Here is a 23,361-nt window from a genome sequence, read left to right on the forward strand (position 1 = left end):
TAAGGCTACAGGTGTTGTCCATTAGACCCACTTAACCGCCGCTGCCTTCGAGTTCCTTCACCAGAGCCCTTCGATATACTTGGGCGTACGCCCTTGTAGCTCTTCTGGAATAATTCCTGCGGAAATTCGAAGACATTCCAGGTTGACTAAGGAAACTGCTGTGTTTAGACTTGTTTCCCTTGTTTAACGACTCGAATGGTTTCAAATGGATGCGTACTCGACCTTTGATCCCGATGTATGCTCTGTATGCTACGCTTGATCCGAAGTAGATTCCGAACATCTCCGAGACTATCAGTAACAGTATTCGGACATACACTCAAAAGACGGAAGAGATCATCTACTTGAGGTAGATCTAAGAGTCCGGCTGTTTGAAGGACTCTGCGGTCTGGTAGCGACATAACTTTGGGTGCGATTGATCCGAAAAGGGTTTTCGTGATATCTGATACCTCGAGACGGTCAAACAATTTCCAGAACCTAGCGGACATGGTACGCTATTTGAAGTCTTTTACTCGGATATCAGAACGCCCCTGTGCCATAGCGTATTTCCGCGCCCTCTGTAGCATAGACGTGGCTGTTGACTGAAAGAATCGTTGATCGGCTTCAACAACAGGCAGTGAGATACCAAACGTAAGGAAAGGGGCGATATCCTTAGGTCGCTCTTTTGTAATTTCCAGGAGTCGGGTTACCCCTCATGAAGCACCATCAGTGACTTAGTTTTCTAGGTCGTTATTATCCACAAGCTCTTCAGTATCTTTGTGCAGCTTATCTCGAGACCTCCATCCTAAATGACGAAAAGACTTAGGTAAACTCAGGTAAACTCAGGTAGACTTAGGCAAATTTAGATAAGCTTAGGTAAACTTAGGTAAAGCTTTAATAGCCTTTAGACTACCTACTTTGGTTATTTCTAACACACAAGCTTGGGTTTCTTGCTCCCGGAGGGCTGGGTTGTGTGATTACTATCACAAGTCCAAATGATACATACAGTCAGCTTATGGCTGTATGTTCATTCCAAAACCAGCCTCAATTACTCAGCCCTTTGTAACCCACAAACGACCTTTCTCGGCGCCTAGACCTCAACAGTTGTTAATGTCGAACACCTTTCCCTCCGCCACGTGATTCAATATAGAAGTCACCACCCTGAAATCTCTGGCGACATCAACCATCCAGTTGGATACAGCCATTCGTACAGCCTTTTCTCCCTTCCAGCTTGTGCCACTCACATACATCTGCCGGGTCTCATTGATCTTCTGAACTAGATCATTGTTCAAAATGGAATCCTTAGCACGGAAAAGAACAATCATGAAGATCTCATTCAAGTCAGCACCGTCGTCGGGGAGTAGCTCGTAGTGCTCCGAGTCCCTCAAGAACGCAGCGACTCGGCGGGATAAAGCAGTCATGTTGGCCAGCAACTTTGCCATCCCTGGTCGACCTTCACTGAGGAGAACAGCATATGCGGGGAGGGCACGGAACCGCCGCGAGTTCTCAAGGCCAATATTTAGGGGCGAGGGAATGCTGGAGGCCCACCCCGTGGAGAGGTATGCAGCATTGGGGTTGGTGAAGACGGATTGAAGAATAGCGGGTGATCGCGTGAGGAACATGCCGCAGTCATAGGGCTGACCAAGTTAGCAATTAGAGTGACTGCCAGTCAAAGTCAAGCCGACATGATATGGGATACTCACGACATTGAGAAGCTTGTGCCCGTCAACGGTGATACTGTCTACTAACTCGATCCCCTCAACACGATCACGAAGGATTTTGTAGTCGTCCTCTTCGGGAAGAGCGCAAGCAAAGATACCGAAGGCTGATATGTTAGGATGAACGGCATCTTGCAAAAGAGTTGGATCTTACCTCCATCGACATGAATCCAAGCTCCATACTTGTCCGCCAACTCCCTTACTTTACGCATCTCTTCAGCTCCCGTTAAAGCATATCGCCCGGTGTTAACCTCTCCAGCGCTTAATGCAATAACACTTGCGGTGTCTTTCGTCTGAAGTTCTCTTTCCAGAGCCTCAAGATCCAATCTCCATGGCTCACTATCGTTGAGTCTCAGCTCCTTCACAGCTCCTCGTCCGAAGCCGACAATACTCGCTGCCTTAGACAAGGAGCTATGGCCTGCACTTGTGAGGATCTGGAGCTCCTTGACGCCAGCAGAAAGACAAGCCGCAAGCAAGCCGACCTCACCAATACTCTGCCCGCGTTTCTCCAAGATGGCCTCGCGTCCACATGCAAGTCCGAGAACATTACTGCCCGTAGCTCCAGTCGTGAAGGTGCGCCCTTTCCAATCTCCAAGTCTCAGTAGCGAAACGAGCATCTCCAAAGCTGCATCCTCCAGTGCGGTCGCAATTGTCTGCGCTGGCAGATGGACCTGGACATTCTGATCCAGGCGGGAGACTACATTGTCTGCCCACTCAGCAATAGGAAGAGTACCACCAGTGACAAACCCGTAGTAACGGGACGAACTGCCCTGACCGTTACACGCGGGAACAATGTCCTGTATGATGTGTCGTACAACATCTTCCTGTGAGACACCTCGGAGGTAGTCATCCGAACCAGGCCGAGGGAGCTTGGCTTCGGCGGTCTGAATGGCAGATAACTCGGGAAGAGTAGGTGCCGGAGCGGAGCCGGGCTCGGGGCCATGGCGACGGGATAAACGGGTCCGTTGGACGTCGAGATTGAATAAGTCACTCATTCTTGCCCAAAATATAGGTCAAAATGATGGTAATGTTACAAATGCCTCTAGAGAAATTGTTTACCCTGAGAACAACATGAGTCACTCAGTTTACCGCTATCTCACACCGTTCATGTAAGCCTCCCCACTTGCCTTGGCCGCTTAAGCCGCAGCCTGCAGCACGATCCTTCGACAATAGAGGACGATTGTCATGGTGTTGACTCCTGTAGTTATCTCGGCCAACTTATCCGATGCTCCCTTTGGAAGGTGGGTTAGTCCCATAGAAATGTTTCTGGACTCAGAGAGACTCATATGATGGCACGCGATCAATCAAGTTCTCAGTCCATATGAATGTTTTTTTTGCTCTGATGGCCCTGATGATATATCCTGATGTGTGAAACCATCTGCCACTCGCTTCTAGACTGAGATCTTTGAACTCGATACAAATCCACCTATATATAGTGTAGCTTAATGCAACATGTGGTATGCGCCATGCCAAAATCAAATCAGATCAAATAAAATAAAATCAAATCAAATAAAAGTGCACGCTGCCGCCTTCGAGTCCCAGAGTTGGGCATCTCTCTATAGCTTGGCGCTCTCGCCGACAGCGCCAATCTTGAGGTCCTTGCCATACTTTGCCAGGACATGCTCGTTGTGGTACTTCCAGAAGGCCTTGGTAGCGTTCTTTCCAGACCAGCGCTTCAGGATCTTAGCACCACCGGGATGTTCATCGATGAACTCTGCGGATATTTGTCAGTTTTGTTCTGCGAGTTTGGGTTCGGTCGCCGTACTGGTCACGTCGTAAACGTCATTCTCAACAATGAGCCAGAAACCGTTGGCCTCATCCTTGTGCTTTCCAACCTCAGCGGTAGTATATGTCTCGGACATTTTGGTAGGTAGGTAGTTATAAAAGTCGAGATACAACGGAAATGAGAAGTTGACAAAAGAATTGAGCTGTAGATGAGAGCGTAGGTGATAAGAGAATAAGGTAAATTATAATGGATGAGCTTGGAAAAGAAACAAGGAGTTCTTTCCGGGGCAGCGCCGTCGGCAGGTGGGGGGCTTGCCTCGGTCCACGGTCACGAGCAGCCCGCACTTTCACCCATTTCGGAAGCTTAGGGGCCGGGGGAGCTGGGGAAGTACGCTAGGAAAGCTACTAAGCCGGGTAGTCTGCACCTATCACAGAGAGGCAATTGGCAACTTTCACAAGGAAGCACGCGATTTGAAGCCCCAGTTGGTCTCATCGGCACCTATTACTCATTCTCAAGATGGCCGGCCCTATTAGAGCCGGGATGAGCTACCTATATCTACTGTAACAGATTGCTGATGCATAAATCCAGATTATTTGTAGAAACTGAGAAAATGCTTTCTAAACCAAAACTCAAGGTCATTTGTAGTACAAGTACGCCGCTTCTCTATACCCTTTATTCGTTGACTCATCAAGTCTGGTCAGCTTATTATACGACAACTGTAGTAGATCTCCTTCGGATCGCGTCACGGAATCGGTCCGCAAACGCTGCTGTTCCACGGCAATCACTCTCCGCTCGCTTCTCAAGAGCCTTTGGCAGCCATTCACTAATCTTGACAATACGATTCTCGTTCTACACCTCGTCAGTTCGCCCGAATCTCTCAGCAATATGTACTAGACTTACGGATGGATGAGTGCTCAGCATTTCTGGGGCTTCTTCTCCGCTGGCATGCTGAAGCGCGTGCATTCGCTGCCAGAAGCCCAAAGCTGCACGGGGGTCATAACAGGCTTCGGCCATCATCATTAGGCCGATGTAGTCTGCCTCACTTTCCTGCTTGCGACCCATGGGAAGGTAGAAGAGTAGATCTTGTAGGTAATATCCTCCCACGACATTCCAAAGTCCAAAGAGCGCAAGCCCAGGCAGAGCTCCAGCGAGGAAGAACAAGCTTCCGGCCGTAAGATTTCCTACCCATGCAGCAGAGAGGCGCTCTGCTGCGTGAGAGGCTGTATTATGCGCGATCTCGTGCCCTAGTACTGCTGCGAGGGCATCCTCACTGCGGCAGACGTTGATAATACCACTATGCACAAACACTTTACCTCCAGGGAGGACAAAGGCGTTTGCTGTTCCTATGGTCAAAGGTCAGCAAACCAACAGTCGCTGCGCATGATCGCCAGAACGTACCATTATCAGCTATCACAAATATCTCCCAATTGAGGTCCGCCATGCCGCTCACGGGGATCAACTTCTTCATTACCCTCCTGACCAAGATAGTCCTTGGATCCCATTCTGATAGAAAATGACCACCCTGCGCTCTGACCTGCTCAATGACCTGTGCAGCTGCTTTCGAATGCGCACGTGCGACCATAGAATCAGAGAGGAAATTGAATCTTCGACGACCCGTGACCGGCACAGTCTGAGAGTTGTAGAAGTAGAAGCCAATGGCGGCGAGAACGGTTGCTATCACGGTGAGACGCGAATTGCGACTACTGCCCGCTTGTGTGAACTTGCGCGCAGCACGATGTGGGACGAGGGGTCGCGCAGCTTGTAGGCGCTCTTGTAGTTCTCGTTCGGAATGTTGCTGGGCGCGATATTGGCATTGCGAGAAGGTCCTACGACGAGAGATAGAGGATATGGCGGTGCGATGAATAAGGAAAATGGTCGGGCGGCTTATGCTCAGTGATGACTTTTGAAGTAAACGAGGGGCAGCCATTGTCGGATTCGGCGGCCGGCGTGATTCGGTCAATTGTCGTGTTGCTATCCCGTATTGTGCTCTATAATTATAAGCAGTGATAAGATCGAATAACTATCAAGAAGCCAGCGGGCCGCGGGGCTGGCGACTGTGTGCTTGCTTGTGTGTTGCTGTGTCTCGTGATAGTTATTGGTTCAGCACAGGTTAGAAGAAACTCCTTGGTTTGCGTCATGATCAGTCTGCAGCTCTCCCGCCTAGGTAGGCCCGCTATCGGGAACCTAGGTATTCAAGCGATAAACGACACTAACCTCAGGCAAGTTTAGAATAGATTTGATAAATTTAGTGGGTCTTTACCACCCAATTGCCTCGGCTAAAAGCGTGGAGGCACGATGATAGATGTACTACGGAATACAGCAACGCTCTTGAGAAGAACAAAAATATTTGCTTCATCTTCATCATCAGATTTCATAAATTCTCATAGATAAATGATAAAACAGAAGTCAAAGTACTTCCTTCCTTGAGATGAAAGACTTCACTGTTTCTATGGTCTTCGTGGGTGATAGCTGTTACAGCCCGCCCTGATTTTCTTTCCGTTCCAGGGACCCTTGGGACTCAACATCCACTCATGAATGAACGAGCGTATAGCTCTGCAATTGTTACCAATACTGAAATTACAGATCAGTATGATCATCGCAGGTACCCAGTACCTGAAAAATGACACACATTTACTCATCCGCACGAAGAAGATCTTATCCGTACCCAGTGGTCGGCGTGTCTGTTGCCTGGGATTTCCGAATAGTATCACGAACTACACTAACAAATTTGCTTCCCCATCACAAACCCAACAGCTAACATCCAGATTCAAGCTTTACTATCACACAGAAACTTTTGTCATATACAATCAACGGCTTGTTCTTGTAGGCATATGACCCGGAAACTACGGGCTTGGCCTGACCACCACGCGATGGAGCATTCTCACCACAGGTAGCTCACTTGAGAGCAACCCTGACATCATCTCAGCAGCCTGACCTCAGTACAAACTCCCTGCCAAGATCTAAAAGCCAATTCTGCACCTATTCATCGTAGCCTGAGTTCGTAATCATTCCTTGGAGGTCAGACTTTGGCTTACACCATCATCGTTTGCTAACATGATACTAGCTTCTTTGAGTAGTTTTGAATCCTGAATCACACCAAGAGGGTCTCGTCTTGCAGGCCTTCTTATCAAACAACCCGTCGCATTGGTGTGGGCGCAAAGGCAGCGAACCACACATTCAACGTCTTATAGCCGAAGATGTAAGCTTTGTTGTTACGCTACCAGTCTCTTGCTCAGTCTCTATTCAGGGGGTATAAAAGGAGCTTTCTATCTTTCAACTGCTGCCAACCCAAAAGCAATTTTTATCCTACATCATATTCTCGAAACGATTAATCTCCTGTTCTATTTGATACCAATCACAAGATGGGCGAACTCGTCAACAGCGAGCCTGACTTGGGCACCATCAAACCTTCATTCACCTCTTCATCTGAACCTGAAAATTCCCAGTCAAAGTCCCTTATCGAGGCTCTATCTTTGGATCCCCATATCGAGGGGGGCTATTTTCGTCAAACCGATACAAATCCTACTACCATTCCTTCACCGTATTCATCCGAAGCTCTCTCTCACGAAACTCTCACTCTTTCGGGTCCTGCTCGTGAAGGTTACAGGGCGGATACACGACGCCTCTCTACCACCATTTACTACCTACTAACCCCACGCCATAGTCAGGGGAACTTCCATCGCAACCGCAGCCGTGTTATTCATACCTTACATCGTGGACGGGGACGATATGTACTCATCCACCCTAATGGGTGCATCGAGTCCTTTATTGTCGGGAATGCAGTTGAACGGGGCGAGCGTATACAATGGATCGTTGAAGGCGATGTCTGGAAGGCAAGTTACTTGCTCCCCAACGAGCCAGATACCAGCCACGAGCCAAATAGGGAGGAAACGGGGGGGCTGCTGATCTCAGAGACGGTTGTCCCTGGCTTTGAATATCACGACCATGCATTCCTCACCCAAGAAGGAATTCGTGAGCTACTCAAAGAAGAGCAAGCCCGCGAACTGGATTGGCTCGTGAGGAGATCGGAGTAAATGTTCAAGGACAGAGATTCAGACTGACATTTGTGCAAAGAGAAGACATTTGTATAAGAAACGGGTTGCTTCTGTAGTATTTTTGGAAGAGAGTTATGTCGTCTGACAATCTCCTTGCCATTGATCACAGACCCCAGAGCTTTGGAACAGGCGGCTATCAAAAGTGCAGGTCGGTATTTATCGTACCTAAGCCCATATCAATACATTATTCTAGTCATATGCATCGTATCGACATCATTGGGTATCGTGGATATGAAAAGCCAAAGTCGTCCCCGTTGTCGATATGCATCGTTTGTGTAATGGTGCTTTATCGGTGTTGGAATTAGTCCTTCTGAACCGTATGCCAGGCTCCCTTTCTCAACCATTAAAACTCAATGAGTGGTGGTAGTTCGTTCCAGTCCCCGGTATTTTCCCTTCATGTAAATGGCACTCATGGGATAGGCCGTTCGCCTGGGAATGGCTTCCTGCCAATAATTACATGTATTGGTATATAAGCGTGAATCCGCGTATCGATCAGCTCTCGTCGGACATCAACTAATGCCACCTGCGACTTTCGGTCAGATAAGTCCCAGAAACCTTGACAGTATACTTACCTCAATCTGTGCAGGAGTTCTCTCGTAGACGCGGTTGAAAAGTGTGAAAGAGAAGCCGCTGAGGCCCATCAAGAAATTCCTTTCCCACATGCGCCCAAGCTCCTTTAGGCGTTCATCCTTTGGCCAGCCATTCATGGGCATTTTGAAGATTCGCTCTTGAACGTCAACAAAGCCCGCCAGCACATATGCCTCACGAACATGGGCAGCAACATTGGTAGGCCGGCCCATCAATTCTGAAGCTTCATTGATTTCGCGGAACCATGTTGCAAGAGGTCCGTTCGGTGGAAGGCTTCCGTCATCAGACATTATAATGGCATCGTATTCCTGCGACTCAAACCAGCCTCCTGGCTTCAGTGTTTGAAAGGCTTGGTCCGCAATTTGCTCCTTGAAGCTAGCCCAGCAGCCAGATGTGACTCGGGTGTGAATATAATCGAAAGGCTGAGAATAATCCCAAGGCTCAGAGCTAGAGAGAAGTGAGTTTTCAAAGGGTCACCTGAGGCCCGGATGTTGTTGACATACGAATCTTCGACGTAAAAGTTCACGTTCGGGGGTACTTTTCGAGGCTGTATTGGTGAAAGGTCGGTTGCGACGACTTCTGTTTCTGGAAACAAGTCGCCCATTTTGATTGCCCAGTCGCCAGTACCAGTAGCAATATCGAGGATATTTACAGGCGGTGCCCTTCTTGACAGTGGTGCAAAGTAAAGACGCTCGCCGAAGAGTTTCACTAATGCTTCATTCTGTAAATCAAGACGCTCACGTTCTAGTTGGTCGTTGGGAAACGCATATGCTAAAAAGGCGTCATTAGTGGGTGAATGGTGGTGAATGGATAGACAAAGCTTACAGCCAGCCCGGTAGGCATGATACGTGCGCCCAAATTCTTCTGGGAAATTCTGTACACTGTCTGTGAGAGATTCGGAGTCTCTGATAGTTCTTGTTAGGCGGAATTAACACGGTGAAGGTGCACTATGGGTTTCGACAACTTACATGCCTCGAGCATCAGGCTACACAAAGTCAGCACGCCTTGAGCCAAGGTACAGAAGAGAAGTACATACATCGGGTTCAATGAAACTGTTCCCGCCAGAATTTGAAGCGGAGCAGTTGAAAGTAAACTGAAAATGGTGAAGACTTGAAGGTGATGAGTTAGGCATGCTGCCATGGCTTGGTGACTGAGCTGCCATTACAGCAGGCACCATAAAATAGTCACAGTTATGTATGACAAGGACTGAGTATCAGGCAAAAGAACAGAAGCGGCTCTTAGCTGGAATCATGAAGGAAAAGGCGACTCAACCCGACGCTGCGAGTAATTGCGCTTCGCCGACTTGGAGCTGAGAAACACTGAGACTTCCCTTGTGGCGAACGACCTATACACTGTCGACTGTCCAAAAAAGTTGAAAAGCCCGGAAAGTCGGTTTGATGTATGACTTGGTAGTCGATCATGAATGCCGATGCGGAGCGAAAGTCCAATGGTAATATGGATCGAATATGTGCGCCGGTGGTAATCGCGGATGAAAAAACACACGAGACAAATTCGACAAGGAGGTTCTTGGTGGTATCGTGGAGCGTGCAGCACAATGAGGGGAAGACGGGAGCAAAAGACGATCGACACTAGCTGCTGATCGGTCTCTCTAAGAGGGACGCTTAGGGACGCTTAGAGCGGCATCAGGAAGAAGTGCTATGTAGTACCAGCGAGGTCAGGAGAGATCAGGAGCTAGAGTAGGTAGGAGGTTCAGGAAATAGAAGCTACCTTAGTTGTGGAAATGGAGAAGGGCGAGAAGCTTGAATGGAATCCCCGCTCTCTGTAGAAACACCAGAAGAAAAGGAGCCAGGCCTAGAAGAACAATGCAGTAAAGTAAGGTAAAGTAAAGGACAGGGCCAGTTGAAAGGAAACGGGAAGCGGCCCAAACACCTGGTGCGACCGAGGCTTGAGGAGTGGATTCCATTCAGTCAGGGTAGCTAATAAGTTAGCAAACGGGACCAAGAGGATGGAGACAGGAGACGAGTAGATGAGGACGGGGTCAAGCAATGGAGCTTGGGACCCAGCAGCTTGGGACGGGTATCTAGCTCTCGGCTTTCTTGGCAAAGCCACAAAGCCCTACCGCAAAAGAACTGCAAGTGGAACAAGCGCTTGTTGCTGATGTGTCATTGGCATTGGATGCTGCGATGTCTTGGTGTGGTGACTAGACTACCCCCAGTCTAGAGCGCCTGTACTGTACTGTATGTACAGAGTACACAAGAGGCGACCCATTCAGCCGGGAACATGGATCCAAAAAGGTGAATTTTGAGTCGTGTTTGTAATACAGCCAGCCCATCACGCCATATATGAAATCCTATGAAATCCGGCAGCTGCCTACCTGTGAATCGTCAACTACTCACCAAGAACATACACCGGTAACAGGATATGAGAAGAGCAAGAGCCATGTCGACAAAGTATCTATGCAATCATGTGGCGCGTATATACGATCCCTTAGCTCACTGGTGATATTCCGATAAATGGGGCCGGGCATATCGGTAACCCCTTGTGAGGAAACAAGCAATTGCAGCGCAAGCATAGCAATGTTCCGAGCCAGGACGGAAAAGACCCTCTGGCGTTTTCTATAAAATCCTTCCAAAGGTACTTTCGGTATTAGCGTTGTATCAAGTTATGCAAGGAGATGCCGCCATTGGCCACGGTAGTTCCTCTGAGCCTGCAAGCAAATGACTTCGGGTACGCAAAACAAACTCCCGTCGAGACCCTGGTCCCTCGTCCCTCTCATTCATCAAGGGGCTTCGGGCGGTCCCAACGACATGGGTGGGCTAGCTCAAGCCTAACGACCGGGCGCTGGGATAAAATCCGATGGCCTGGGTCGGACAAGGTGTCACCAGCCGCCTTTCCGACGGCTTGGGAATGGTCGCGATCCTTGTTCTCATGTTAGTGGATGTGTATCTCGGGAGGACTTTGTGTTTTAGCGTTTTCCACCGAATGCCCTGTGCGAGTTATGAAGAGGGAAGCGTTCGGCCTAGTCATCAAGCTTCATTTTAGGACCTGGTAGTCGGTTGATTCTCAGCCTAGGTCGACGCCTATGGACTTGAAGACTGCGACTTATAAGAAGCCACCACAAAGGTTCAAGCCACATCAACGAAACCGACGACACATGCCAGAAGATGTTCTTGTGTGCGTGATACGAAATGATATGGTATGATGTGATGTTCTTCTGGGGGTAGTCATCAAGGGAGAGTTGAATAGGAGGAGATTAGAGTAATTTATTCTGAGATCCGTGGGGAGTGGGTGAGAAATGCATGCTTTTGATCAATTAAGGAGGGTACAAGTCGATGAGATCACAGGTCACGATAGAACCTACCAATATTGGATATGCATACGACCTGGAGTTCAATTTTCGCTTTGTGATGGAAATCTCCCTCCTGGAACAAACAAGGTACTGTCGCAAGACTTGGCTTATGACAAGGCCGAAATAACCTGTAAGCTTTACCCTCAGACAGCCATGTCAGGCTCCAGATGCCAATAGAACAAGCTTGTCGATGGAACAGTCTCCGTTTGATTGTGTTTTGAAAACACGTCGCTCATCATTATCAGTTCAAGATCTAATATGAGCTAACATAGGTATTCCATGCCTCTTCAGCATGGGGCTACTCTGGCCCCGATTCTTTTAGTCATGCAACTAATAAGGTTGGCTCTAACTCTGAAACTGGTAAAAACTCAATCTACCTCCCGTGATGAACTCACTAATAATAAGGGACAGCCCGTGAGCACAATCAACGCCATCCATGATTTGGAAAATGTACCTGGGCACACATCTCCCAGTAGCTAAGAAATATTTGTCATCACAAGCCTTTTACTGCTGCCAGCTTCGTACCGTCCCGTGTTTCGCGTCGACTTAAGTGCAGTTTTCGACATGAAGTCAGTAGCCTCTTCCAAACTCGATGCATCCTATAGTATTCCATACCGTAGTAATAATAGGCACATCCTGCTACGTACTAGGTAACTTGGCAACTCAGAGTCGATGTTTACCGCCAGAAGCACCTCTTTACGTATTTTTTCGTGCACAAAGTTTAATTACTTCCGCTATTCCTAGAGTCTCAAACACTCCTTGTCCTGGTCAACGTTGTGCCCCGAAGATATGCTTCTGCCAATCCATCAGTCTAGGGTCTGTCCTCACCTTTCAGGAAATTCTTCTCTCATTTTGAGTTGAGCTGCTATTAATAAGCGGGCCAAATAAGACCCTGTCTCGTGAACATTTCCTCCTTCGGCGTTTTCCATTCCCCTCTTCTTCCTTCATCCTGGTTCAGCTGTATTTGTTTTCCAACATTAGAGACACGTTAACATTAAGGATGTATGTAATTCAAACTGCGCATTGGCATTAATCGAGATATGAAAATAGTAGTAGGTGATGGAGGCAGTAAAATTCATACCCTCGTTTGTAAATAAGAAAAATATTTACATAGGCAAGTCAGCCCATATCTGATGAGTTTATCTTCGCATCCTCTTTCTGGGGACTGGCTAGCACCCAAAAAATCAGGACGTCTTTTGGACATTACCGAACCAATCAACAGACATTATCACATTGCTAACCATGATATATGCTCCTGGAACGTCACTAAGACCAAGACACCTTGTGCAAGGTTTCGCTACATGTACTTGGCTTATACACACCTCGGAAACACATCTCTTCATCGCAGTCAATAGGAATAGAATCACAAGCTTTTAGGCTCATTTCCGATACCCAAGGGTTTACCAACTTTGCTTCCCTTTGATAAGGTAGCCTTGTTCTCCAAAACCATCTCCCGGGACGTCGTCAGCACTTACACCCCAACCGTTATAGTCTCGGTGCAAGTCCCCATGCCCAGCTTTATACCTCCGAAATCGAATTCTCAATGAATCCTGGGGCCAGCCCCCTAACTTTTTCCTGCTTCGCTCCGAAGCCGTTTTCCCCGGGCATCCCTGGCCTTAAACCAATCTTCTAACTACCTGCGGAAGATGCCCTATTGGTTAGGGGAGCGGGGTGATCTTTTCCGTCCCAGCTCCCGCACTAGAATCACCACTCGAGCCATTCATGCGTTGTCAAGGGTGAATCACCACCGTGTTGCTGAGTTTTACGTATCTTGTAGCCTCTCACTTAAGTAACCATATTACTTGCACAACTTTGAATGTGCGCTGCATGGCATTTTTCACCACTTACAGTGTTGCATGTTCCACTATAGAAACACTGTTGCATCATTGCATGTCTTGTAGGTGAGCACCACCTGGTTTTGGCAAGGAAAGATCCAACATATTTCTGAATCTATAGGAGGTGAACTATGGTAGCTGCCCTCAGCTCTGATGGTCCTCGTGTCGATTGTGTCATAGCATGGCAAACTAGAGCCTCTAATTCACAGCATGGGTCTCTCTTGCGTCAGAACCATTGAAGAAGCTCCACGGTATTTGGCTTAGCATAACCTCACAATGGCCGATAGGGGTAACAGCACAGGTATCTACAACAGAAAACCGGATGCTCGGCGTGACCATTGCGCTTGTTTTTTTCTGTGGTTCTCAAGTGATTCTTTTATCCAAGATATATCCAAAATTTAAGCAAATCTACATGATTGCCCTCCTACTCCTGTGGGGGTATAAGTCATCTCATCTAATTCACCATCAAATAATTACAAAGAAAATCGTTTCCCCAAGAGGACGTTGCAAGTCATTACACTCATAACAAGCAGGCTCACCCCGCTCTAGAAATCGCTCCCGGGGTAGGGGCTGGCTATCCCACTTCCGGGGACGCTGTCATTGCTTGACATATATGTTTGATCGATTCGAAAGATCCAGTCCATTTTGTCACGCTCGCTCCGTGCTGCGAATAGCCAAGTGTTGTCTGTTCCATAAATGGCAAACACTGCGGACTGCATCCGCTCTGGTAGTCGCTGAAGGCCTGGCCCTCCTGATGAGGCGCCAGGTCCACTGCCGGTCCATATAGTAGAGATAACACGGCCCGACCCAGTTCGTCGATGTCCTGGTGTGAAATCGGTTCCCCCATCTTGACCTTGCACCCCAGAATCATCGGGCCCCTGGAGCAGGCCCAACACCCCAGGCTGACTGTCTATACGAGAGTTTCTCAAACTGATGAGCCCAACCTCGTCACCATCAGTAGCAGAGTGCAAATGAAGGTACGGTCGCCGCAGCTCGACGAATCTTTTGACCCACCTAGTTGAGTCGCTGTTCGGAATCATCAGGTAACCGCCTTTCAGAACTTTGGGGTTCTTTGGTACTCGGATAACTGTTGCGATAAGTGTCGGCTGCGTTGGACCGTCTGTCATCAGACCGTCTGTTGGAGGTGCCATGTTGGTCGGGCTGAGGATGTTGTTCGATGGATCGGGATATTTCTTCCAGAGCTTCAGGCACTTTGTCAAAAGATAGGCCTGGTCTTCATCGTACTCGGGCTTGGGCAGTGGCTCTTCCACAGCAATTGTTTCTTCCTCCTCGAGTTCCGTAGCTTCTGGTGTCTCCGATGACGTTTCTTCTGTGTATTCCTTCTCTGACTCTTCTTTGACAGGCTTGTCATGTTCATCGATGTAGGTTTCTGTTATTTCAGGCTGCTCTGGGTTAGAGAGATCCGTCTCAGGTTGCTGTGCTTCTTTCAAGAGTTGAGGCTGCTCCTCATCATCGAGAGAAGGAGTCTGTGAAGTTTCCGGTGTATCATTAAGCAGGTCATCGTCGCTTGGAATGATTGGCTTTAGCTCTGGAGACGGTTCAGGCTCGGGTTCTTTTTTCTCAGGCAGGGTACCTGCTCCATCCAAACCAAGTTTAGCCAAGACAGACTCCGTGACTGACATATCCGCAGCGCGTTTTTTCTTCTTACGAGCCATGAGAAAATCGCTGACCAGCGACACCCCTCGGGGTGTCCAGCTTGTTAGGTCTTCCTCGCCTTTGACGTAGTCATGTTGGCTATTGAGCCTCCACAGGTCACCGACTTTCTTGACAGGAGCAGGACGCATGGCAAGAGTGAAAATGCCAGTTGAGGAGCGCACGAAGCGAACATTCTGCCAGAGTGCCGAGAACATTGAGGTCTGCCGCACGAAAGTTCTTGATAGAATCTGCACGCAAACCTTTTGCGAGAACTTCATCGGCTCAGCCAACTTCTCAGAGCTGATCTCCCATGAGATTGTCATTTGAACTCGATACTTATCCTGCGTCACTCGATCAAGAAGCAGTGAGTTGTGCAAGCTGGAATCCCACTGAGCGTAGATTGTGAGGCTCTTAGTACCGTTGGCATTCTCGCGAAAGATCGGGCTCTGTGACAATTTCAGAGAGATATCAGGTTCATTGGCTCCCATGTCAGGTGTCTTCCCAGCCGAGTCAACAAGTCTGATCTTTCCAACGCGAACGGCAGTGACGCCACTCCATGGAAGAGCATCGCCAGAACTATGAGAGATATTAATGCCGATTCTTCGCTGCAGTCCCTGATGAAGCTGAAAAGTTCCCGTGTCAAGCTCGCTGGTTTGTGTGACTTCAACAGCGCCATATTCGCCATTCTCGTTCAATTCCATGATTTGGATCCGGGAGAGTAGGTCGTGCTTCTCCTGGGTGTAGAACTGCGATTCATTGATTCGAGATGCTTTGGCTTTGTCTTCTCTTACAGGCACAGCATCTCGCATATCATCCCAGCTGAGCAGCTTATCCAAATGCATCGTGGAGACTTTGGCGAAGATGGCGACTCTCAAGGTGACATCTTGAGGGGCAAATAGAGGAATGCTCATGCTATGAACACTCTCAAAGCGAATTGGCCCCTCATCAAAGTCTTTGATCATTTGGGTCGTGGTAATGCCATCCTCTTCAGAAATGCCTGGGATGAAGAGTTGTGCGTGGACTTCTGTGCCTTCTCGTTCAGCAAACCCCACGAGCTCGTGCATGACAACATTGAACTTGAGAGTGTTTGTTGGTGCACGAGCATGTGACGGTTCAAGAGAGAGCTTGATGATGCCGACAACATGTGATGTGTAAGGCGATAAGACATCGAGAGTGGAATCTTGGACCCGGCACTCGAAAACTGCCTTGAGTGGCACATCAACCTCGCCCACAAGAGTATATGACGGCATACATGTCTCAACAAACGGGTTGTCGAGACTGAGGTGCTGTGCATATTCCGGCTGGTCAAGGTACTGGTGCATCTGCCGCATCTGCCTTACACGGTCATGTAGTTTCTCCAAACTCCATAAATGAACCACGCTATGCTTGTAGTCAACCACACGAATGCCAATGCACGGCTTGTGAGCTTCCTCCAGTGCCACATCATCGCCCTCACCAGTAAGTCCATTGAGCACCATATCATAGGACGAGCACAAAACATGGCCGACGTCAACCGCCGCAAATTGGAAAACGACGTGCTCGTCAAGTTCGTGGCTCATGACCTGGGCTTCTTTGAGAATGGATGCGTTTTGCAACACCGCCTCGGCCATCTTCACAAAATGTCGGCCTCGCCAAGTTTTGACAGTCTTCTTTGCCATCTCAATCTCTTCTTCTGAGAGGGTCGGGCTCTTCTTTGGCATCTTGAGGGGATCCATCTTTTCGATCTTTTCTTCGAATTGCTTCCGCTGTTGGTTTAGCTGTTTCTGCATGTCTTCCTTTAACTCCTTCAACGCCGCCTCCATCTTGACCTTCTCCTGTTTGATTTCTTCGATCTCGACGTTAGCAGCCTCAGCGCTCTTTAGTTGGTCCTGGTACTCTTCTTTCTGTTTCTCCAATCTGTTTTGCAACTCCTCGCGGACCTCTTTCAATCTATCGTCGGGCTCTCCTTGTTTTGGGGTTGAGGGCATTGTCAAAGCGGTATCCAACGAGAAGTTATCCATCGTACCGTTCGACAGGTACTTATCCCTGATCGGGTAGGAAGACTCCGAATCGTCCCCATCCTCGCGACCATTCACTCGTTCCGCCCTTGCCCTCTGCACATCCTCGAATAAAGCATTGAGCTCCTCGTCAGTAAGACTGGTGAGGTTTTGATCAGATCCAAGAATTGCACCAGCGGCTTCTCGTCTTGCGAGCGACCAGTCCGATTCCCTACCACTTCTCTGGAATATTGATGGAGACTCTGGTCTAGAGATGTCGCCAAATTCTGAGACCCTACTAAATGATCTTTCGTGGCCGGGTCGGGGACTTGGTGAGGGTGAGCCTCGGTCCAGCGCCTGGAGCTGACTAGCTGTGATAGAGTGTCGAAGCAAGCTCTGTGGTCTCTCTGGTACCTCAGCCCGCTCTGCTCTCGCCTCCATAGGGTGATTAAATCGGAAAATATGGAAATCGCCCAGAATGACACGATAACCAGAATGGAGTTGTGATGGCTCGGTTATACGCTTTCCGTTGATCATGACCGAAGCACCTTCACTGGGAGTGAGAGTCACAGTCCCATCAGGAGCATTTTCAAAAGTGCAATGATCGTGCAATATCCTGGATCCATTAAGTCGGATGTTCGCTTGATGATCGGCGTTGGTATCGACATTGCCGACTGTTGTGGTACCCGGCTTGAGGTTATAGACAAGGCACTCAGCCAGAAGCGGATCGTCAGACAAGTTGACCAAATGCGGCATCTTCTTCGGCGTATGTAGGCCAACAAAACCTTTCTCAATACTGACACCGAGTTCTTCGAGGGCTGCTTCACGTTCTTTGTGGATTTCCTCCGTTTTTAATAGTTTCTCCTCCCATGTCTGATTTAGATCCGTAAGCAGCTTTTCACTCTGGCTCAACTGCTCTGCGATCTCTGCCTTCGAGACCTTCTTCAGAACACCGTCCGAGCCAGTGATGCTGACCATCTGCTGATCTAGGGGTGTGCCTTCAGGATAAGTCTCTCCGGTGACGAGTCCGCCTCCAGCAGCTCCACCAGGAACAGGGCCATTCCCAAGTTTGCTTCTCAATAGCGATAACTCCTCCTTCAATTCTCTGATCATACGGGCATTAGCATCCTCGTTGACAACAGCGTGGTTCTTGATTCGCTTAGCGGAGTCGGCATAACGGAGAGTGCTGAGCGTTTCATCAAAATTGATATCAGCCGGGCTGACGGCTGCAATCATTGCCGTCATACTGTTACCGCCTAGCGAATCTTTCAACAACCACGTCAGGACACTGTCTCGGTAGGGAACTTGACCGGTGCCTTTTTTCTTCTTGCCGCCGGTTGACAGGTCGGCCAAAGCGGCAATGACGCGACCCAACGTCGACAATGATCGGTTGATCTCAGCACCCTCTTTCAGCCTTGCACCAGTGGCTCCAGTGGATGTCGCTCGTTCAGAACCTGCCAAATCCACCAGACTGATCTTGGCGACCTTTTCCATCTCCATCTTTGTGTCAGCATCGTATTTCTTCTGTGTCAACATCAGGGTGAAGACGGCGTGACTTCGACTTGATGTTTGGTTCATGTTGGTTGCGGCAACTGTTCGGGCCTTGTTTCCTTCATCCATGAGATGTTCAATTTCTTGAAATTCGTTGACTGCAAGCTTGGCGAGATCCTCCACATAGGGACCTGTGGAGGGATGTTCTCGGACTTTGAGGTTGCCTTTGGTTGAGGGGTTGAGTAAATCTCGGACACGCTCGTTGTAGATCTCGAGATAAGAAACTTCGACTGTGCACTTCGTTGTTTTATCCTTCTTCAGCTCATCGATCCTTCTGAACATATCCTGGCAAATCAAGGGAACAATCCCTATTTCCTTCCCATAGCCCATCATAGAATATGACTTTCCTGAACCGGTTTGGCCATAGGCGAAGATACAGTTGTTGTAGCCTTGGAATGCATTGTCGAGAAGGGGCTGTCCCAGATCGTCGAAAAGGTTCGATTGGCCAGCGTAATTGGGGTCGTCCTTATTGAAAGACCAGTACGAACGATCAAATGCAAAGGCTTTTGGTCCTCCATCTTTCACGCCTTTCCCTTCAGGTGCGGTGACCACTGTCTGGTTCCCTTTCATCTCCACGATACATTTTGCACCTCTTTCGATTTCTGGATCCCATTTCAGCACCGCTCTTTACCTATGCGAGCCAGACCCGCTACTTACCTCTGCTATTGAAAGGTCGACATCTCACCACCACCTTGATATTTCCTCCGCCAGTAGGCGGCATGGCTAGTGATTTGTCTAGGGGACCCAAGTCGGTCCCCTCTGGACAAAAGCTTGGTTGTTGAGAATGCGCGGGATTTGGAAGGGGATCAGAACTATCCCTAAAACGATATATACCGGTAGCTTATGGTTTATTGTAACAGCATGTGGCTCCACGGTGCAGTCGCCGTCCGAAACTTCAGCGCATTGTCTCGTCGGTAGGTATCGCTACGTAAGGGGTTGACCGTCCCTTGAGGCACAGGCTAAGAGGTACGTATCCAGGAATGACGACTGTGTCGGATTTAATATCGCTATTCAAGGTTTCGACAGGGGTTCGCTGTGGGCAAAGCTCGTCTCGCTGGAGCTGCCTTCTGGGGAGCTGAGGTGCAAGAATGCTTGCCTGTTCGTTGTCGAGCACGAGTGAATAGAATACCTTGTGGTGGTTGCTTGTCAACAAATTTGGTGGGCGCGGTCGGAGGTCGCGCAGCAAGCTGCTTGGTCCAAGTCCCGTGCTTTGATTGGCAGCTGATGCATGAGCAGGGGATCTGGGGTTGTTAGTACATAAGAAGTTGGGAGTGGGATTCACGTGGAAGTACTCCGTAGCTCAAATCTTGGATGTTGGAGGCACGTTAACTGCCGAGCATTAACCGCAAGCCAGCGCTCAACCCGTGTTCCTCAGCATTGAAACAGCCGCGTCTGTTCGCAATGCCAATGGGTTTGACGGTGTCGATTCCATGAAAGTCGTAGACTTCATGATCTCCCCAATTCGTTTCGCTTTTGGTTTCGGCTTTTGATGTTGACTTCCGTCTCGACTTTCGCTTCTGCTCCCGTTGCTTGCGCTTCATTTGTGGATCACGTCCATGCACCAGCCATGGCATTTATTGACAATTTCAGAGTCTCAACCTATGCAAACCTCGAATTTGTCAACTTTTTGTTCAACTCCAACGCTAGTTGTGGTTCTCCAGCGGTTTAACTCAGCGACATAGGCGAAAACGGACTTGCGTGCCTGTGAAAGAAACATGGAACATTTGAGAACCCTGTGGCGCCCTTTGTCAAGACGCAATGCCAAAGCCGATTAACACGTTCTTCATCGTGAGATTGATTGGCGAACACTGCCCTGATAATTGCCCGCAACCAAGACCTCTTCGTCTCGCTACTCCGGAAGTTGGGGCATGAACCGAAATGAAAGACTCACAGAGGCATTTCGCTTACAAACGTAATTCTTGAAATGCCTTCGAACAGTCGAACTCATGTACGAGCACGGAGTCCCTTATATATGCTTGTCTCTATTTTGCGCCGGCCTGAATAAGAATCCCTCAAATGGCTTGTAACCACCGACTGAGTGAGAGAAACTCGGGACAATATCCAGGATGTCATAACGTATACTTCAGACGCCGCGACGCTTGACAGAATCCAGGATCAGCCATCCTATCTCTCCCAGTACTTCTTTTCAAATCAAGGCCAAAAGACTGGTGATAACAATTGGTGTCTGATGCTCGGTCGCCTGCAACATCATCCAGGAATGATGAACTGAAGCTTCGAGAGGATGTGGCGCCAGTAGTAGATCCAACGAATGAAGATTGAATACATCATTAAGGTTTGAGTGTTTACGACTAGGACAATGCCCTGAGAATCTCCATTTTGCATTTGTAGGGAAGCAGTTCGCCTTAGAGATCATGAACACAACGGCCTAGTCATGCTAGCACGCTTTAAAAAAGAACAAAATTACTTGGCTTTTGACAGTTTCGAGAAAGAGAATGGGGGTTCTGTATCGCTTACAAGATCGGCAACCTGCAGATTTACTGGTCAAGTGGCTTTCCGAGCCGTTGCCCCTAGATCAAGAGATGCACATGGCGCTTACTTCGCCCAATGAGTCTCACGATCGTTTAAAGCTTGAGCTGTGGTAAGCGCAGATCTGGGTTCGCTTGAATAGAGCATGACTGTTGTCGACGTGATCAGCCTTACGGACATCCACCACAACCCCCATCTTAACTTATTCACACACGCATTTGAGGAGTAATAAAGTCTGGGTTCAACAAGCGTCCTTTGAACTGCCTCCGCGCGGCGTTATTGGCACCAGATGCACCCGTTCGATATTTGCCACGCTGGCAGGGCGGACGCTGGACGCCGCTCACCAATGACCAACCACACCTGATTCGCCTCACTTTCAAAGGCTCGCGGCGTATGGCAGGGGTTTGCTGCCATATTGGTTCTGGTTACAAGGAGCGACAAAAAACACAGGCAGCAAATCAAATCTGGGTACCCCTTGAAGACCTTCAAATTCGTGTTGGGATAACTTGCTGTGGAGCGGTGAGCATAGTCACACGCAAAAGATTAACATACCTTGGGTTCGCATACATGAGCATGAAAGGTACCCTCTAACCGTCAGGCACATCGTAACCATATCTTGTAACTTAGCAGGCTGTGCCAGATTTGGATAAATACCCTCCTTTGGCCCAGTTTATACCGCTTTATTCTTCCCAGCCTGTCTCGATATTCGTAGATTCCTCAGTAGAATCGACTGTGCGACCATGTCCTCGTCAATGAACAAATACTGGATCCCGCATCAAGACATTCACAGAAAAGTCATCACTCAAGAACTCCAGTATTATCTAGGACCCCAGGCTACAGTTCGCCCATACACGTTGGAGGTATCTCTTTGTCAAGCTAGCCCAACGGCTATCCTTTACTCATGAATTCGAACGTAGGGAGAGGATGGTTTCCTCATCACCACTCCCGGATCCTGCCTGACAGATGTTGGTCGCTGCTGGTTTGTAAACGTCCTCAGTCGGTTGACACTTGATAGGAACAAATCGATGATATTTGCCGAAAGTCGAAAGATCTGTGGGATCGACAGGCCGCAGCCAAGGTCCAACAGAATCCCGAGAAGTTGCTGAAACGACCGTTACATCAGCCTGTCATTGTTTCGAGAGGGTCTTCCAGAGACTCTCATCGACGTTACCACGACCGACGCCGGCAGGATGATGATTGAGCCCCAGCATGGCTCAGCAGTTAAAATCGTGCTACCTCTCCACCTCTCCAGTACCCCGAGGGAAGCCTGATAGATACCTGTGGGGGGGTCTTCTGCACGTCGAGGGCTGGCAGCTGCAGCCATCACCCCCCGACTTTGAGGCCCGTGAAACAATTTGTGATGGAATTTTAGAGTGCGGTGAAGCGAAGGGTTGCAGGCTGCAAATAGCCATAAAGCAGAAGCTGTCCGGTGCCCAATATAGATATGTGGAGGATGAGATACCCAATTGAGTCAAATTAAGCAAGTGTCATGATGGTTGCCATGTCTTTCCACAGATGCGGTGCCATCTGGCATGATTCCAACCTAACGGAACCCATATGAGTGCAAATACTGCCCAAATTACATTTGTTTTAGGCATGTAGCAAGTCGAGCTGGAGCTGCACGAAAGCATAGGAGTGGAGTCGTCATATTCGGGACCCGGCAGTCTTCGTGTTCCAATCGGATTTTAAGTTGTATGCTGCCATGCTTGTGTGATCGTGCGCAAGTTTGAGTAAATGGCGATGAATCAAAGCTGGATCTGATAATCCCACAGTTTGTTGGGTGCATGCGCTACATGCCTTGTGCTAACTCATTTGGCATCGACAAGCTTTTCGTACTTCTGAAGGTCCATGGGACCAGTTGACCAGAGAACTATGGCTTGCACACACACCTGTTTCGACTCTTGGTATGGTTGTTTCTTATCACGAGCCATCTTTTGCTCTGTGATATACCCTATCACGTTGACAAACTCGCCGACACGTGTTTGCTCAGCGGTGAGGGATTCTAGAAGCAGGCTGACATCCACCACAGCAGTGGTATTGCTATCCCTTGGATAAAGATGATTGAGGAAGAGACAGGCCGAAGAGGTTGAGTAAGAAGTGACGCTATCTTGGTTAGCCAACAGTATGTGCCGTGAATGAATATGTGAGCAAGCACACAAAGAGTGGAACAGTGTTCACCGGTCATACCATCCGAGGAATCTGACTTTGTCACCGACAGGTACAGCAGGGAGATTCGACAGCAAGTGAAGCTGAGAAGAAACTGGGCCCCGCGACATGCCCGTTGCGCGTGGCTACTGGGGGCCTTGCTAGGGGATTTTGAGGCCCGAAAGATGTGATTATGCTGCAGCTCCAGAAGAAATCCCTCACAATCAACTCTACTGGTGACATAAAGGATATGGGGTACTGAAGGGATTAATGGAGGTTGAAAATGCAGTTTGTCTTTGATGTTGACTTCACGTGAAATGGGATACGGAAAACTATGT

General features: G+C 48.7%; 9 protein-coding genes across 11 annotated transcripts; 3 read left to right on the forward strand and 6 right to left on the reverse strand.

Annotated features, from left to right (window-relative positions):
• Positions 1-1,073: 1,073 nt before the first annotated feature.
• Positions 1,074-2,689, reverse strand: FVEG_02923 (hypothetical protein; the record flags this gene model as incomplete). The annotated part of the gene is made up of 3 exons (XM_018890458.1): positions 1,074-1,613; positions 1,680-1,801; positions 1,849-2,689. The coding sequence occupies 3 exons, from the start codon at positions 2,687-2,689 to the stop codon at positions 1,074-1,076; spliced, it is 1,503 nt and encodes a 500-aa protein (XP_018746767.1).
• Positions 2,690-3,250: 561 nt separating this feature from the next.
• Positions 3,251-3,556, reverse strand: FVEG_02922 (acyl-CoA dehydrogenase; the record flags this gene model as incomplete). The annotated part of the gene is made up of 2 exons (XM_018890457.1): positions 3,251-3,408; positions 3,460-3,556. The coding sequence occupies 2 exons, from the start codon at positions 3,554-3,556 to the stop codon at positions 3,251-3,253; spliced, it is 255 nt and encodes an 84-aa protein (XP_018746766.1).
• Positions 3,557-3,877: 321 nt separating this feature from the next.
• FVEG_02921 (hypothetical protein) lies at positions 3,878-5,563 on the reverse strand. The gene is made up of 3 exons (XM_018890456.1): positions 4,819-5,563; positions 4,321-4,763; positions 3,878-4,269 (listed from the first exon to the last, which is right to left on the reverse strand). Exons 1-3 carry the CDS (start codon positions 5,345-5,347, stop codon positions 4,126-4,128), a joined length of 1,116 nt encoding a protein of 371 aa, XP_018746765.1. The 5' UTR covers positions 5,348-5,563; the 3' UTR covers positions 3,878-4,125.
• Positions 5,564-6,782: 1,219 nt separating this feature from the next.
• FVEG_02920 (hypothetical protein) lies at positions 6,783-7,454 on the forward strand (the record flags this gene model as incomplete). The annotated part of the gene is made up of 1 exon (XM_018890455.1): positions 6,783-7,454. The coding sequence occupies one exon, from the start codon at positions 6,783-6,785 to the stop codon at positions 7,452-7,454; it is 672 nt and encodes a 223-aa protein (XP_018746764.1).
• Positions 7,450-10,450, reverse strand: FVEG_02919 (hypothetical protein). 3 transcript variants are annotated; one of them, XM_018890453.1, is made up of 8 exons: positions 10,399-10,450; positions 9,792-10,000; positions 9,100-9,719; positions 9,032-9,048; positions 8,889-8,968; positions 8,567-8,834; positions 8,048-8,510; positions 7,450-7,998 (listed from the first exon to the last, which is right to left on the reverse strand). In XM_018890453.1, the coding sequence occupies exons 3-8, from the start codon at positions 9,238-9,240 to the stop codon at positions 7,885-7,887; spliced, it is 1,083 nt and encodes a 360-aa protein (XP_018746762.1). In that variant the 5' UTR covers positions 9,241-9,719; positions 9,792-10,000; positions 10,399-10,450; the 3' UTR covers positions 7,450-7,884. The 3 variants fall into 3 exon arrangements, with proteins under 3 accessions (XP_018746762.1, XP_018746763.1, XP_018746761.1); XM_018890454.1 differs by lacking the exon at positions 10,399-10,450 and having other exon boundaries at positions 9,792-10,047; XM_018890452.1 differs by lacking the exon at positions 10,399-10,450 and having other exon boundaries at positions 9,100-10,047.
• A 2,840-nt stretch (positions 10,451-13,290) lies between these two features.
• FVEG_02918 (kinesin family member 1/13/14) lies at positions 13,291-19,618 on the reverse strand. The gene is made up of 2 exons (XM_018890451.1): positions 19,049-19,618; positions 13,291-18,993 (listed from the first exon to the last, which is right to left on the reverse strand). Exons 1-2 carry the CDS (start codon positions 19,110-19,112, stop codon positions 13,754-13,756), a joined length of 5,304 nt encoding a protein of 1,767 aa, XP_018746760.1. The 5' UTR covers positions 19,113-19,618; the 3' UTR covers positions 13,291-13,753.
• A 1,296-nt stretch (positions 19,619-20,914) lies between these two features.
• Positions 20,915-23,345, reverse strand: FVEG_15148 (hypothetical protein). Its single transcript, XM_018904256.1, has 2 exons — positions 23,066-23,345; positions 20,915-22,981 (listed from the first exon to the last, which is right to left on the reverse strand). Exons 1-2 carry the CDS (start codon positions 23,152-23,154, stop codon positions 22,687-22,689), a joined length of 384 nt encoding a protein of 127 aa, XP_018746757.1. The 5' UTR covers positions 23,155-23,345; the 3' UTR covers positions 20,915-22,686.
• FVEG_15149 (hypothetical protein) lies at positions 21,619-22,079 on the forward strand (the record flags this gene model as incomplete). Its single annotated transcript, XM_018904257.1, has 3 exons — positions 21,619-21,738; positions 21,796-21,843; positions 21,894-22,079. The coding sequence occupies 3 exons, from the start codon at positions 21,619-21,621 to the stop codon at positions 22,077-22,079; spliced, it is 354 nt and encodes a 117-aa protein (XP_018746759.1).
• FVEG_02917 (hypothetical protein) lies at positions 22,088-22,348 on the forward strand (the record flags this gene model as incomplete). The annotated part of the gene is made up of 1 exon (XM_018890450.1): positions 22,088-22,348. The coding sequence occupies one exon, from the start codon at positions 22,088-22,090 to the stop codon at positions 22,346-22,348; it is 261 nt and encodes an 86-aa protein (XP_018746758.1).
• Positions 23,346-23,361: the final 16 nt, after the last annotated feature.

Source organism: Fusarium verticillioides, chromosome 5 (genome assembly GCF_000149555.1).
Source record: "Fusarium verticillioides 7600 chromosome 5, whole genome shotgun sequence".
Taxonomy (NCBI): Eukaryota; Fungi; Ascomycota; class Sordariomycetes; order Hypocreales; family Nectriaceae; genus Fusarium; species Fusarium verticillioides.